The sequence below is a fragment of the Leucoraja erinacea genome, chromosome 9 (genome assembly GCF_028641065.1).
Source record: "Leucoraja erinacea ecotype New England chromosome 9, Leri_hhj_1, whole genome shotgun sequence".
Taxonomy (NCBI): domain Eukaryota; kingdom Metazoa; phylum Chordata; class Chondrichthyes; order Rajiformes; family Rajidae; genus Leucoraja; species Leucoraja erinaceus.
In genome coordinates, this window is record NC_073385.1 from 20,889,613 (window position 1) to 20,902,018 (window position 12,406).

Genomic DNA, 12,406 nt, shown 5'->3' on the forward strand with positions numbered 1-12,406 from the left:
GGGTGGATTTATTATGGGGAACAAGGAAATGGCAGACAAGTTGAACAGGTACTTTGGATCCGTTCACTAAAGAAGACACAAGGATCTGGTGTGACGACGGAACTAAAGGACATTCACATTAGTCAGGAAATGGTGTTGGGTAGACTGATGGGACTGAAGGCTGATAACTCTCCAGGGCCTGATGGTCTGCATCCCAGGGTACTTAAGCAAGTGACTAGAAATCGTGGACGCAATGGTGATCAGGAAACAAATTGGGACTAATGGGTCCCTTTCAGAATGGCTGGCAGTGACTAGTGGGGCACCACAAGGCTCGGTGCTGGCACTGGAGTTATTTAAGTCAAGTCAACTTTATTTGTCACATACTCGTACAAGATGTGCAATGAAATGAAAGTGGCAATGCCTGCGGATTGTGCAAAAACAACAGACAATATACATTAATAATTTGGATGAAGGGATTAAAAGTAACATTAGCATTTTTGCAGATGACACAAAGCTGGGTGGCAGTGTGAACGGTGAGGAGGATGCTATGAGGAGCAGAGTGACTTGGACAGGTTGGGTAAGTGGGCAGATGCATGGCAGATGCAGTTTAATGTGGATGAATGTGAGGTTATCCACTTTGGTGGCAAGAACAGGAAGGCAGATTATTATCTGAATGATGTCAGGTTGGGAGAAGGAGTGGTGCAACAAGACTTGGGTGTGCTTGTACATAACTCACTGAAAAGAAGCATACAGGTACAGCAGGCAGTGAAGAAAGCGAACCATCATAACAAGAGTTGAGTATAGGAGCAAAGAGATCCTGCAGTTGTACAGGACCTGGTGAGACCACACCTTGAGTATTGTGTGCAGTTTTGGTCTCCAAATTTGAAGAAGAAAATTCTTACTATTGAGGTAGTGCAGCATAGGTTCACAAGGTTAATTCCCGGGATGGCTGGATTGTCATACATTGAAAGAATGTAGTGACTGTGCTTGTATACACTGGAATTTAGGATGAAAGGGACCAGGAGCTTTCTGTTAAACTAGTGGGAGGAGCTACAAGTATGACTCATAGAATGAGTGACACTGATCTACATCCTCTCTCTTAAAGAATTAAATGTCAGTACAAAACCATTGACTAAATAAGGCATGCATTGCAATTGATAATAAGCTGGAGGAAAGTCAAACATAGCCCGGGTACTTCACGGTGGGCTTGTAAACACGACCAGCATGTGTGCAATAAAAAACATCTTTGTCTCCCCACCGGGGATAGAGTCGGTGGCTTGACTGGTGACGGAGATTGAAACAACATTCCCGGTGGCGAAACAGGGGACTGTAGCACAGGCGGAGGGTGCGTCACCATTGGCAGAGCAGCCGCTCCAGAAGTGGGTTGTTGTGCTGGTGCAGGCAGATCAATGCTGCTGGACATGGACGGAAGTATACATATGGTCGGGATAATACAGAGGTGGAGCCGGCTCATTCAAAGGCAGGATATGCTGTCTGTTACGCCATCAGCACCAATCAGATATGAGCGTGGCTTAGAAGCAGTTCCAGAAATTACACCGACACGGTCATGGCCTTTGTCAGTTTGCAAACGATCCACCTGCCTCTTGGTTAATGGTGGCAGCGGCCTACTTGTTTTGTCATACCACTGTTTCTGAATGTCACACTTTTGTTGCAGCCTTGATTGGATTTCGGATGGTGGAACCACCTGCGGGATCAATGCCTGATCTGCCACAGGCACCTTGGCTCGGGTCTGCCTTGACAATAAACGTTAAGCAGGTGAACCCAAAATGAGGTCGCGGGAGATGTTGCGTAGGTTGAGCAGATCCAGGTACATGTCGGAATTAGCTCTGTGCGATCGTTCCATGAGTTATTTAGCACTCCTGACAACCCGCTCAGCTAGTCCATTCTACTGTGGATATTCAAGGCTGCTGGTGATGTGGCGAAAACCCCAGCGTACAGTAAACTCCTTGAAGTGTTGGCTGGTAAATTGACTGCCATTATCAGATAAGGAGCTCTGTGGTCTGCAAAATGGCGAGCAAGCTTCAAAACTACCCCGCGAGAAGTGGGGCTGCTAAGAAAATCGATGTCAAACCATCCAGAATACGAGTCAACAAGTACCAGGTACTGCTTGCCATGCCATTCAAAGATGTCGGTTGACTACGGGAGGACAGGAGCCGGATGTGAAAGAAGTGGTTGCTTTTGTTGATGAGGTGCCAAACTGTTACACACTGCACAGGACGCCACATTCTCGCTGATGTATTCAGCCATACCAGGCCAGTAAAACATGTTTTTAGCCCATAGGACGGTGGCTTCAGCGCCTGGGTGTCCTGCATGGACAGCGTTAAAATACTTGCTGTGCAGCGAAGCAGGGACCACAGCCTTATGTCCTTTTATAATAATGCCATCCTGCAGTACTAGCTCATCGCGGACTGCAAAGAAAGGCCGAACTGGCAGCGGAACATTGTAGTGTTTGTTTTGCCAGCCGCACTTAATGACAGAGGCGAGCGACCGGAAGGTACTGTCAGCAGCAGTGTGGGCAAACAAGTCTTCCACACAGGACGAGGGAGTAAAGGACACAGTCATTACGATAAAGTCATCATCCGGTGAGGACGGACCCTCACAGGTCTTCCGTGGTGCACGCGAGAGAGTGTCAGCCAGATCCTTACCACGTTTGTAGGTCAGAACAATGTCATATTTTTGAAGTTGCAGCAGCATCCGCTGTAAGCGCGCTGGAGAGTCATGAATTGGTTTGTTAAAGATGCTGACCAGAGGTAGGTAGACAAAAATGCTGGAGAAACTCAGCGGGTGAGGCAGCATCTATGGAGCAAAGGAAATAGGCAAAGTTTTGGGTCGAGACCCTTCTTCAGACTTGTCTCGACCTGAAACATTGCCTATTTCCTTCGCTCCATAGATGCTGCCTCACCCGCTGAGTTTCTCCAGCATTTCTGTCTACCTTCGATTTCACAGCATCTGCAGTTTCTTCTTAAACAAACCAGAGGTTGGTGGTCAGTTTCAATCGTGACCGTATGTCCGAAGATAAAGCTGTTAAATTTCTTGCAGGCGAAAACAACTGCTAGCAGCTCTTTTTCAATTTGGGCATAGCGTTATTCTATGTCGGTCATAGTGCGCGAGGCATAGGCAACAGGCTTATTGCCACTAACGTCATTCTGAAGACATGCTGTGCCAAGTCCATGTTGTGAAGCATCACAAGTCAGTGTGATCGGTCGTTTAGGATCAAAATAAGCGAGAGTAGGAGCACAAGACATTTGCTGCTTAAGAGTGTCGAAAGCCCTCTGCTGTTGCTCTTGCCAGGCCCAAGCAGTGTCTTTATGGGTAAGCTGGCGCAGTGGGGCTGATATTTCACTGAAGTCCGGAATAAATTTACTCTAGTTATCCATGCCAAGGAATCTCTGCTGACCGAGCACGTCTGTGGGTGCTGGGAGCTTGTTTATGGCACTGGTTTTCGCCGGATCAGTTTTTAGGCCATCCTTAGTGAACACATGGCCTATGTATTTCACCTCACTTACCCTGAATTTGCATTTTTGAAGGTTTAGCTTGAGGTTGATGGCCATGGCGCGATCCAGGACCTTTGTCAGATTAGCATCGTGTTCTTTGACAGTTCGTCCAGCAACGAGGATGTCAGCCACTACAATGGAGCATGAGTAATCTGCAAACAACTGCTCCATAGCTTGTTGAAATACTTCACTAGCAGAGCTTATGCCAAAAGCATGCGAAGAAATCTGTATCGCCCGAACAGTGTGCTGAAGGTGGTTAACTTAGAGGAGTGTGTTCCAGCGAAATCTGCCAGAATGAACTCTTGGCATCTAGTACAGTGAAAACATTTGCTTCAGCCATCTGCGCTGCAATCTCATCCACAGTGCCCATGGGATAGTGAGGTTGTTTAATGGCTGTGTTTAAGTCCTTAGAATTGATACAAATCTGTAATTCGTCTTTATTCTTCTTCATTGCCACAACCCTGATGGAGAAGCAATCCGAGGGGTCAGCGACGGGAGTAATTACCCCTAGAGACACCATCCTGTTGAGTTCACTTTGAACACGGTCCTGCATAGCATGGGGAATCCTGTGTGCTGGACGGACAACTGGAAGTACCTCAGGGTTAATGGTAATTGTGTACCTAACAGGCAACCTGCCCAGCTTGTCGTCAAACAAAACATTGTATTGTGCCAGGATTTGTTGGGTAAAGTCACAGGTTGTAGTCCGATGACAAACAGAAAGGCTGAAAGAGACAAGTCCCAAGGAGTAAACATCCAAGTCAAAATCTTCGCTAGCAGCCTGCAAATCCGTGGGAGCTGGTTGAGAGCGTTCCGAGAGCAGGTTCTCATGGCCGAGTGAATTAACAGATTGTCTTGTTTGAACTCTGTTGCTACACGAGCGGCAGCATCTGAAGAAATGGTTCCTTTTGTTACAAAAATGACATAATTTTCCATACGCAGGGCAACGGTCACGAGCTGCAGCATGCGAAGAATATGTGTGTTATGATTGTGTTTATAATTTGTTTGGTTGTTTTGTTGTTTGTCTTTTGCACAAAAGTCCGTGAGCATTGCCACTTTCATTTCACTGCACATCTCGTATATGTATGTGACAAATAAACTTGACTTGACTTGAACCCCCACAGTTAAAACAATTAGCCTAACGATAGAGCCCCAACGATAGAGTGGTCGGGCTCCTCTCCCTCCCATTTCAGGATATCTTGGACTCGTTCAGACACATCCCAGATCCTGGCACCAGGGAGGCAAACTACCATCCAGGTCTCCAGACTGCGTACACAGAATCGCCTATCTGACCCCCTAACTATAGAGTCTCCTATTACTACTGCCCGCCTCTTCTTTTCCTTACCCTTCTGAGCAACAGGGCCAGTCTCTGTACTGGAAGCCCGGCCGCTGTTGCTACCCCCAGGTTGGCTGTCCCCCCCAACAGTACTCAAACAGGAGTACTTATTGTCAAGGTGTACAGCCACCGGGGTACTCTCTAGTCCCTGCCTCTGCCCCTTGCCCCTCCTAACCGTGACCCACTTGCCTGCCTCCTGTGGTCTTGGAGTGACCACCTCTCTGTAACTCCTCTCTATGACTTCCTTGCTCTCCCTGACCAGACGGAGGTCATGGAGCTGCTGCTCCAGGTTCCTAATATGGTCCCTTAGGAGCCCCATCTCGACACACCTGGCGCAGATGTGGACGTCTGGAAGGCTATCAGATTCCTTGACCTCCCACATCGGACAGCCAGAACAGTAAGCTGCCCTGGCCCTCATTCTCCCCCCTTACCTAGAATTCTGTTCCCCAAGAATGGGTGATGTTGTCATTAAGTGTGTTGAATATTGAGTATTGAGTGTTGGGAATCGGGGGGGCAGACGAGTGGAGGTGAGGAAACAAATAATTAGCTGTTTAACAATGAATCATGTTTGAAGGCCCGACAGCCCACAGCTCCTATTTGTTATGTCCTTGAAATATTCCCCTAGATCTCATCAATGAGTCATTTATAGTTGCCTTGGTTGACTTCCAGCCTCATCCCCTTAGCTCCAACACTGAGGCACCTACCCTCAGCATTTGCTTCAGCCCATCATTGTCAACGGCATCAACCACTACCCTCATCAATATATTTAGTTCCTTCTTCACAAACTCAATCACATTAGTCAGGCAGGCACCTGCAACACTATGCTTACCAGGCCTGGGATATTAATGTCACTATTAATCCTTCACCATCTTTATCAATAACTTCCCTACCATTGACGTTAGACCCAGGCCTGTAAATACCTGGCCTATCCCCGATGATCTGGAATAATAGGTACAACATTCACTGTTCTCTCAACATTTCTGCAGCTTCTAGATGAGTCCTTAAGGCATGAACCAAGAACAATAGGATTAGCGAGGAAGGTCAGCATAGACATGGTGGGCTGAAGGGCCTATTTGCTGTATATTTCCTAATTCTCTTGCATTTCTCACACTGCACCCTGTGTGGTGCAACTAGTAGAGCTGTTACCATGCAAGTCCAGCACCAGGGGCCAGTCCTGACCTATGCTGCTCTTTGTGTGGAGTTTGCATGTTTCCCCTTGTGACTGAGTGGGTTTCCTCCCATGTCTCAAAGACCTGCAAGTTGGTAAAGTGATTGGCCATTGTAATTTGCACGAGTATGTAGGTGATTAGTGTAGGTTAGTTTAGAGATACAGCGTGGAAACAGGCCATTCGGCCCACCGAGTCCACGCCGACCAGCGATCCCCGCACACTAACATTACCTACACACACTAGGGACAATTTACAATTATACCAAGCCCAATTGACCTACAAACCTGTACTTTTTTGGAGTGTGGGAGAAAACCGGAGATCCCGGAGTAAACCCATGCAGGTCACGGGGAGAACGCACAAACTCCATACAGACAACACCCGTATTCAGGATCAAACCCAGGTCTCTGGCGCTGTGAGGCAGCAACTCTACCGCTGCACCACCATGCTATCCTGGTAGAATCTAGAGTGAGTTTAATGTCAATGTGACAAAAAATATCTTTCAGAGCAAATTACTGGTGAATAGGATTAGCCAAATAGTGATATCGTGGGAAAAGGCCCTCCGGCCCAACTCGTCCATGCTGCTCAAGCTGCCTGGCTGAGCAAGTCCCATTTATTCAGGTTTGCCCCATGTCCCTCTAAACCTCCATGTCCATATACCTGTCTAAATGTTTTTAAACATTGTTATTACATTTACCTCCCTCTGGCAGCTTGTTCCTCATTGAACCAGCATAGTCTTGATGGGCAGAAGTGGCCTCATATGTGGGTGGACATGTGATTGGTTTCTCCTGTCCTCCAGGTGTGTTACCTGACCTTCTGCTTTCTCTAGGCTGCCCCTACAGGTGCTACCCATTCCGCAGTCAGGTCTTGCTCCCCTTCCTGCCGCGGCCACGCGACGAGAGGCATGGAGCCAGTGATGGGAGAGGTGAGAGGGACCTGCCATGTGGTGAATGTGGGATCAGCAGGCACCACCTTGTGCTGGCTCTGGCCCACAGGCTGGGGTGCCCATGACCTGTCCTCCATCCTGACAGACAGGCTCAGCAATAACATGCTCGCAGCACAGGGAAACACAATTAGAGATGGGGAGGGGGTGGTGGAAGAGGGGAGGGGGTGCAGAGAGGAGAGGGAGTGGAGGGGAGGGGGTGAGGGGTATATGTGGCTTGTTTACATAGGATAAGCGGTGGGCTGAGAGTGAGAACTGAAGGATAATTCTAGGTAGCAGTAAATCCTGCACTGACAACTGGCCCTAATTCATCCATCCATAACTCCCCCGTGCCCTACTCCTGTAGAGAGTTGCCAGGAAGACGCTGTCCGTAGGCTGGTTCTATCTGTGTGGAGGTGTTGGGTGAGCTGGGTCTACCTGTGCGGGGGTGTTGGGGTGAGCTGTGTCTACCTGTGTGGGGTGAGCGGAGGTGTGGGGTGGGATGCGGGACCTACTTATGATGGGTCTCCTGCAACAGAGGTGTGTTGTGCCGTGGCAATACGTGTACTGGAGACACAACACTGACATCCCGTGGATGGGGTCTGTAGAATCATCTAAATGTACAGCCCACATCTTTGCCGCCCACTGTCATGTCTTATGGGCTTGTATCTGGAGGACTGCAATATTACAGAATGGAGAATAGGCTACAGACTTGTTTAGTTTATAAAGACATAATTCCCGAGCTAGATCAGACCTAGAACATGGTGAGCATTGCTGCTAAACTCATTGAAGGATATAGTGATGCAGTGAGCTGAGTAGCCTCATGTAGTGTCACTGATGTGTTTCTTCTGTTTGGACAGATGCTGTGTTGGGATCGAGTGACTCGCTGCGTTCCATGTTTCTGGAGTGGAAGAACCCTGTCTTTCTGCGGGCCCCAGAGGTAGGATCTGCTGCTTGTGAGGTCTTTGTTGCATGACTGCCATCATTACCTGCCCCTAGTTCAGTTTCAAAACAACAAATCTCTCCATGGTCTCATGCTTACCCTTCTCCAGACTCCACTCCATGCTAGTTATAAGCCAGAATCTCCACATCTATCACTGAGCAGTTTTTTAAATTTATTTGCACCCCTGACTTACCACCAAAGTCTGTGGCCCAAATGTATTTCAGTGTCCACTGTTGTTTGGTACCACTCAGGAAGCACCTTGAGCTGTCTGTCTTCCTGCATTTAGAGGTCAATAAGTAGCTAGGGCAAGGTGCTGTGAGGTTTACACAGTTGATGGGCAGATTTCTCCTTAATACAAACAGGCAATGTGATAAAAGTCAGGTGTTTTACACAGCATTGTCCTGGAGTGATTTGAGCGTGCTTTTATCCTGTCATCAACATCTCCTCCATCATGTCACCTTGCGTCTCTGGGCATGATGGAGGCGATGAAACACAAAAAACTATTTAACAAACCATGTTGATATGTGGGAGTGTCATTTTAAATCCCCCCCCCAAAGGCCATCAACTAGATTACATGAGCACAAGCACGTACACAAAAGTATTTAGGAAAGAACTGCAGATGCTGGTTTAGATCGAAGGTAGACACAAAATGCTGGAGTAACTGTGGGACAGGCAGCATTTCTGGAGAGAAGGAATGGGTGACGTTTCGGGTCAACACCTTTCTCAAGAAGGGTCTCCATCCGAAACGTCACCCATTCCTTCTCTCCAGAGATGCTGCCTGTCCTGCTGAGTTACTACAGCTTTTTGTGTCTATCTAAGGTCCATGGTGTGATGGGGATGTGGAATCTGTTCACACCATAGAAATAGAGAGATACATAGATACATAGACAATATGTGCAGGAGTAGGCCATTCGGCCTTTCGGGCCATTCAATGTGATCATGGCTGATCATCCACAATCAGCACCCCATTCCTGCCTTCTCCCCATATCCCTTGATTTCGCTAGCCCTAAGCGCTCTAATCTAACTCTCTTTTGAATGCATCCAGTGATTCTGACTCCACCGCCACTGCTCCTCTTTGTTGTTCCAGGTTGCTGTTGATGTCGGGAGTGTGCATATGGACAGTTTAGCAGTGAAGATCCACAACATCTTGTATCCCTACCGCTTTACAAAGGACATGATCAGATCAATGCAGGTGAGGAGCTCGTACACATTAGGATATAGATTCAGGGCCAGTTCCTGTGGATTGGAGGGTAGCTAATGTTATCCCACTTTTTAAGAAAGGCAGGAGAGAGAAAACAGGGAATTATAGACCAATTAGCCTGACATCAGTGGTGGGGAAGATGCTAGAGTCAATCATAAAAGATGAAATAGCGGCACATTTGGATAGCAGTAACAGCATCGGTCCGAGTCAGCGTGGATTTACGAAGGGGAAATCCTGCTTGACTAATCTTCTGGAATTCTTTGAGGACGTAACTAGGAAAATGGACAAGGGAGAGCCAGTGGATGTAGTGTACCTGGACTTTCAGAAAGCATTTGATAAGGTCTGACATAGGAGGAAAAAGAGGAAGGCAGATTATTATCTAAATTGTGTTAAGTTGGGAAAAGGGGAAGTACAACGGGATCTGGGGGTCCTTGTTCATCAGTCAATGAAACTGAGCATGCAAGTACAGCAGGCAATAAAGAAAGCGAATGGCATGTTGGCCTTCATAACAAGAGGAGTTGAGTATAGGAGCAAAGAGGTCCTTCTGCAGTTGTACAGGGCCCTAGTGAGACCACACCTGAAGTATTGTGTGCTGTTTCGGTCTCCAAATTTGAGGAAGGACATTCTTGCTATTGAGGGAGTGCAGCGTAGGTTCACAAGGTTAATTCCCGGGATGGGGGGATTGTCATATGCTGAGAGAATGGAGCGGCTGGGCTTGTATACTCTGAAATTTAGGATGAGACGGGATCTTATTGAAACGTATAAGATTATTAAGGGCTTGAACCCACTAGAGGCTTGAAACATGTTTCCGATGTTGGGGGAGTCCAGAACCAGGGGCCACAGTTTAAGAATAAGGGGTAAGCCATTTAGAATGGAGACGAGGAAACACTTTTTCTCACAGAGAGTTGTGAGTCTGTGGAATTCTCTGCCACAGAGGGCAGTGGAGGCCGGTTCTCTGGATACTTTCAAGAGATCTTAAAGATAGCAGAGTCAGGGAATATGGGGAGAAGGCAGGAACGGGGTACTGATTGTGGATGATCAGCCATGATCACATTGAATGGTGGTGCTGGCTCGAAGGGCTGAATGGCCTACTCCTGCACCTATTGTCTATAATCAGCAGAGGGACAGCATGGTGAGTGAATGATGCTTAGTGCTGGAGACATTTCATCAGATTCCAGTTCTGTGATAATTGTGTCTTTCAGGTCCTTAATCAGGTGGACAACAAGTTCATTGCCTGCTTGATAAACACCAGACTGGACAAAGGGACTGTAGGTAGGCCTGACTTGCCCTGTGATGGGGAGAGGTTGTTACTCCCATTTGGTCAGAAGCATGCCACACAGGGCTGGAGTTCATCGCATCAGAATACTTCCTATCAACCTCAAGAGGTTCGAGAGAATCCTTGTGGACATGCCAAATCTTCTCAGATATCTAAGAATGTAGACGTGTAGATGCACCTTCTCCATAACTGCGTCAATGTGAAGTGACCATGTTAGGTTGCTGCTGGTGTGGATGCTGGGGAAAGTGAATGTGTTGACCATCTCTGCAGCCGCCATTGATGAGGAAAGAGTTGTGTTCACCTGGTTTCCTCAGGTCTACAACCAAATCCAACATCTTACTACCATAAGCTACAGAGAAACATCGAAAAAGAGGTGCAGAAGTAGGCCATTCGGCCCTTCGGCCCTTCGAGCCAGCACTGCCATTCAATATGATCATGGCTGATCATCTAAAATCTAAAATCAGTACCCCGTTCCTGCTTTATCCCCATATCCCTTGATTCCCTTAGCCCTAAGAGTTAGATTTAACTCTAGGATCTGACACCATGACTGGGCTCCTGATCCCTATCCTGTAGTCCGTCATGCCTGTTATTAATCACCAGTGGTATAATGACTGATGGAGTAGCATTGTACTTGGCCACTCAGTCGTGGGTGTACAGGGAATGGAGCCAGTGAGGGTCAGGGTGGAGGACATCTTCTCACCAATTCTAACCAACTCTTGGTCAGGATGTCCAGTTGCAGATGGAGACCTCAAGACCAAAGTCCAGGGGCTTAGAGATGGCTTCTTTGGTCCGGTGGTGTTGAAAGGTGAGAGTAGCATCTTGACATAGGTGTCCTTGATGTCATGGTGATCCAGAGCTGAATGTAGCGCAAGACACTTCATCTGCCACAGACCTATTTCTGCTGTTTGCAGGGGATTGGCACAGATGTGGGCCACCCCCAATCTTTCAAAGCACTTCTTATGTCATACTCATAGAGGCCCTTCGGCCCAACATGCCCATGCTGACCAACATGCCCCACCTACACTGGTCCCACCCGCTGACATTTGACCCATATCCCTCCAAACCTTTCTTATCCATGTACCTGTCCAGGTGACTTTTAAATGTTCTAGTCATTGACACAGGTCACTTTACTTTCTTGGGGACTGGAATGAACCAGGTGGGGGTCATAAATCCCCTTAAATGTCCTTCCCCTCACCTTAAAGGTCTGCTCTAGTTTGTGATACATTTCCAAAGGAAAGTGATGCTGACACTGACCCCCATCTGCTCCACTACCATCAGGTCCTTCACCACTGGGAAAACCTGCCCAGTCTATCCAATCACTCGCTGCTTCCTGCTGACCACAACAATCTCTCTCTCAATGTCAGAAGAGCAAAGAGCGAGTTACTGATGCCAGGAGTGCAGTCTGTATCCTGGTGCTGAAGTGGAGGTGCTTGAGAGTTTCCTGGGAGTAAATATCACCAACTACTGATCCTGGACAAGCCACATTGATGCTCTGAATGCCACTACTTCCTCAAACGCGAGAAGGTTCAGCATGTCCCCAACGACTCATACACTGTAGAAAGTGTCCGATGTAGACATGACCAATGTTTGGTAAAGATGCTGCACAATGCCCCAACCTTTATACTGGATCCCTCGTCTACCCAGTCAAGCATTCCCCAAACCTCCTTCATTGCACTTCGCTTCCATCTTATCCCATCTTTCATACACATGTCCGCGGTGGGAGGGGTGCTGGCCGCTCCACGGAGTGGTGTGATTGTGTCACTATGTGTCTATCACTGTTATTCTGTCACGGTGTTACTGTGTATTCCACTGCAGGCAGTAACTTGCTGGTATTGGTGGATCAGCACGCTGCTCACGAGAGGGTGCGTCTGGAACAACTCATCTCAGGTCAGCACCAACTCACCCCACACCGCAGCATCAACTATTAACGCCGTGCCTCTCACCTACGTTTATAGTGCGTGGTGGCACACACAGGGTCACAGGGGCTGAGGCTCGGCCCCAATCTACAATGCTCTGTGGGTCAGCTCCAGTCTACAGTGCTCTGTGGGTCAGCCCCAGTCTACAGTGCTCT

The 12,406-nt window shown here is 47.9% G+C and overlaps 1 protein-coding gene across 3 annotated transcripts in view; it reads left to right on the plus strand.

Annotated features, from left to right (window-relative positions):
* Nucleotides 1–12,406, plus strand: part of mlh3 (mutL homolog 3 (E. coli)) — a 44,367-nt gene that overhangs the window by 3,972 nt on the left and 27,989 nt on the right. For 2 of the 3 annotated variants that reach the window (XR_008723978.1, XM_055640297.1), the window contains exons 2-6: nucleotides 6,823–6,918; nucleotides 7,776–7,855; nucleotides 8,946–9,050; nucleotides 10,262–10,331; nucleotides 12,151–12,222. Coding sequence is in view for 2 of the 3 variants with exons in the window: in XM_055640297.1 (XP_055496272.1) it covers nucleotides 6,823–6,918; nucleotides 7,776–7,855; nucleotides 8,946–9,050; nucleotides 10,262–10,331; nucleotides 12,151–12,222 (423 nt within the window). In the remaining variant the exon portion in view is untranslated. The remainder of the gene's footprint in view (nucleotides 1–6,822; nucleotides 6,919–7,775; nucleotides 7,856–8,945; nucleotides 9,051–10,261; nucleotides 10,332–12,150; nucleotides 12,223–12,406) is intronic. The other variant, XM_055640298.1, reaches the window with a different exon arrangement.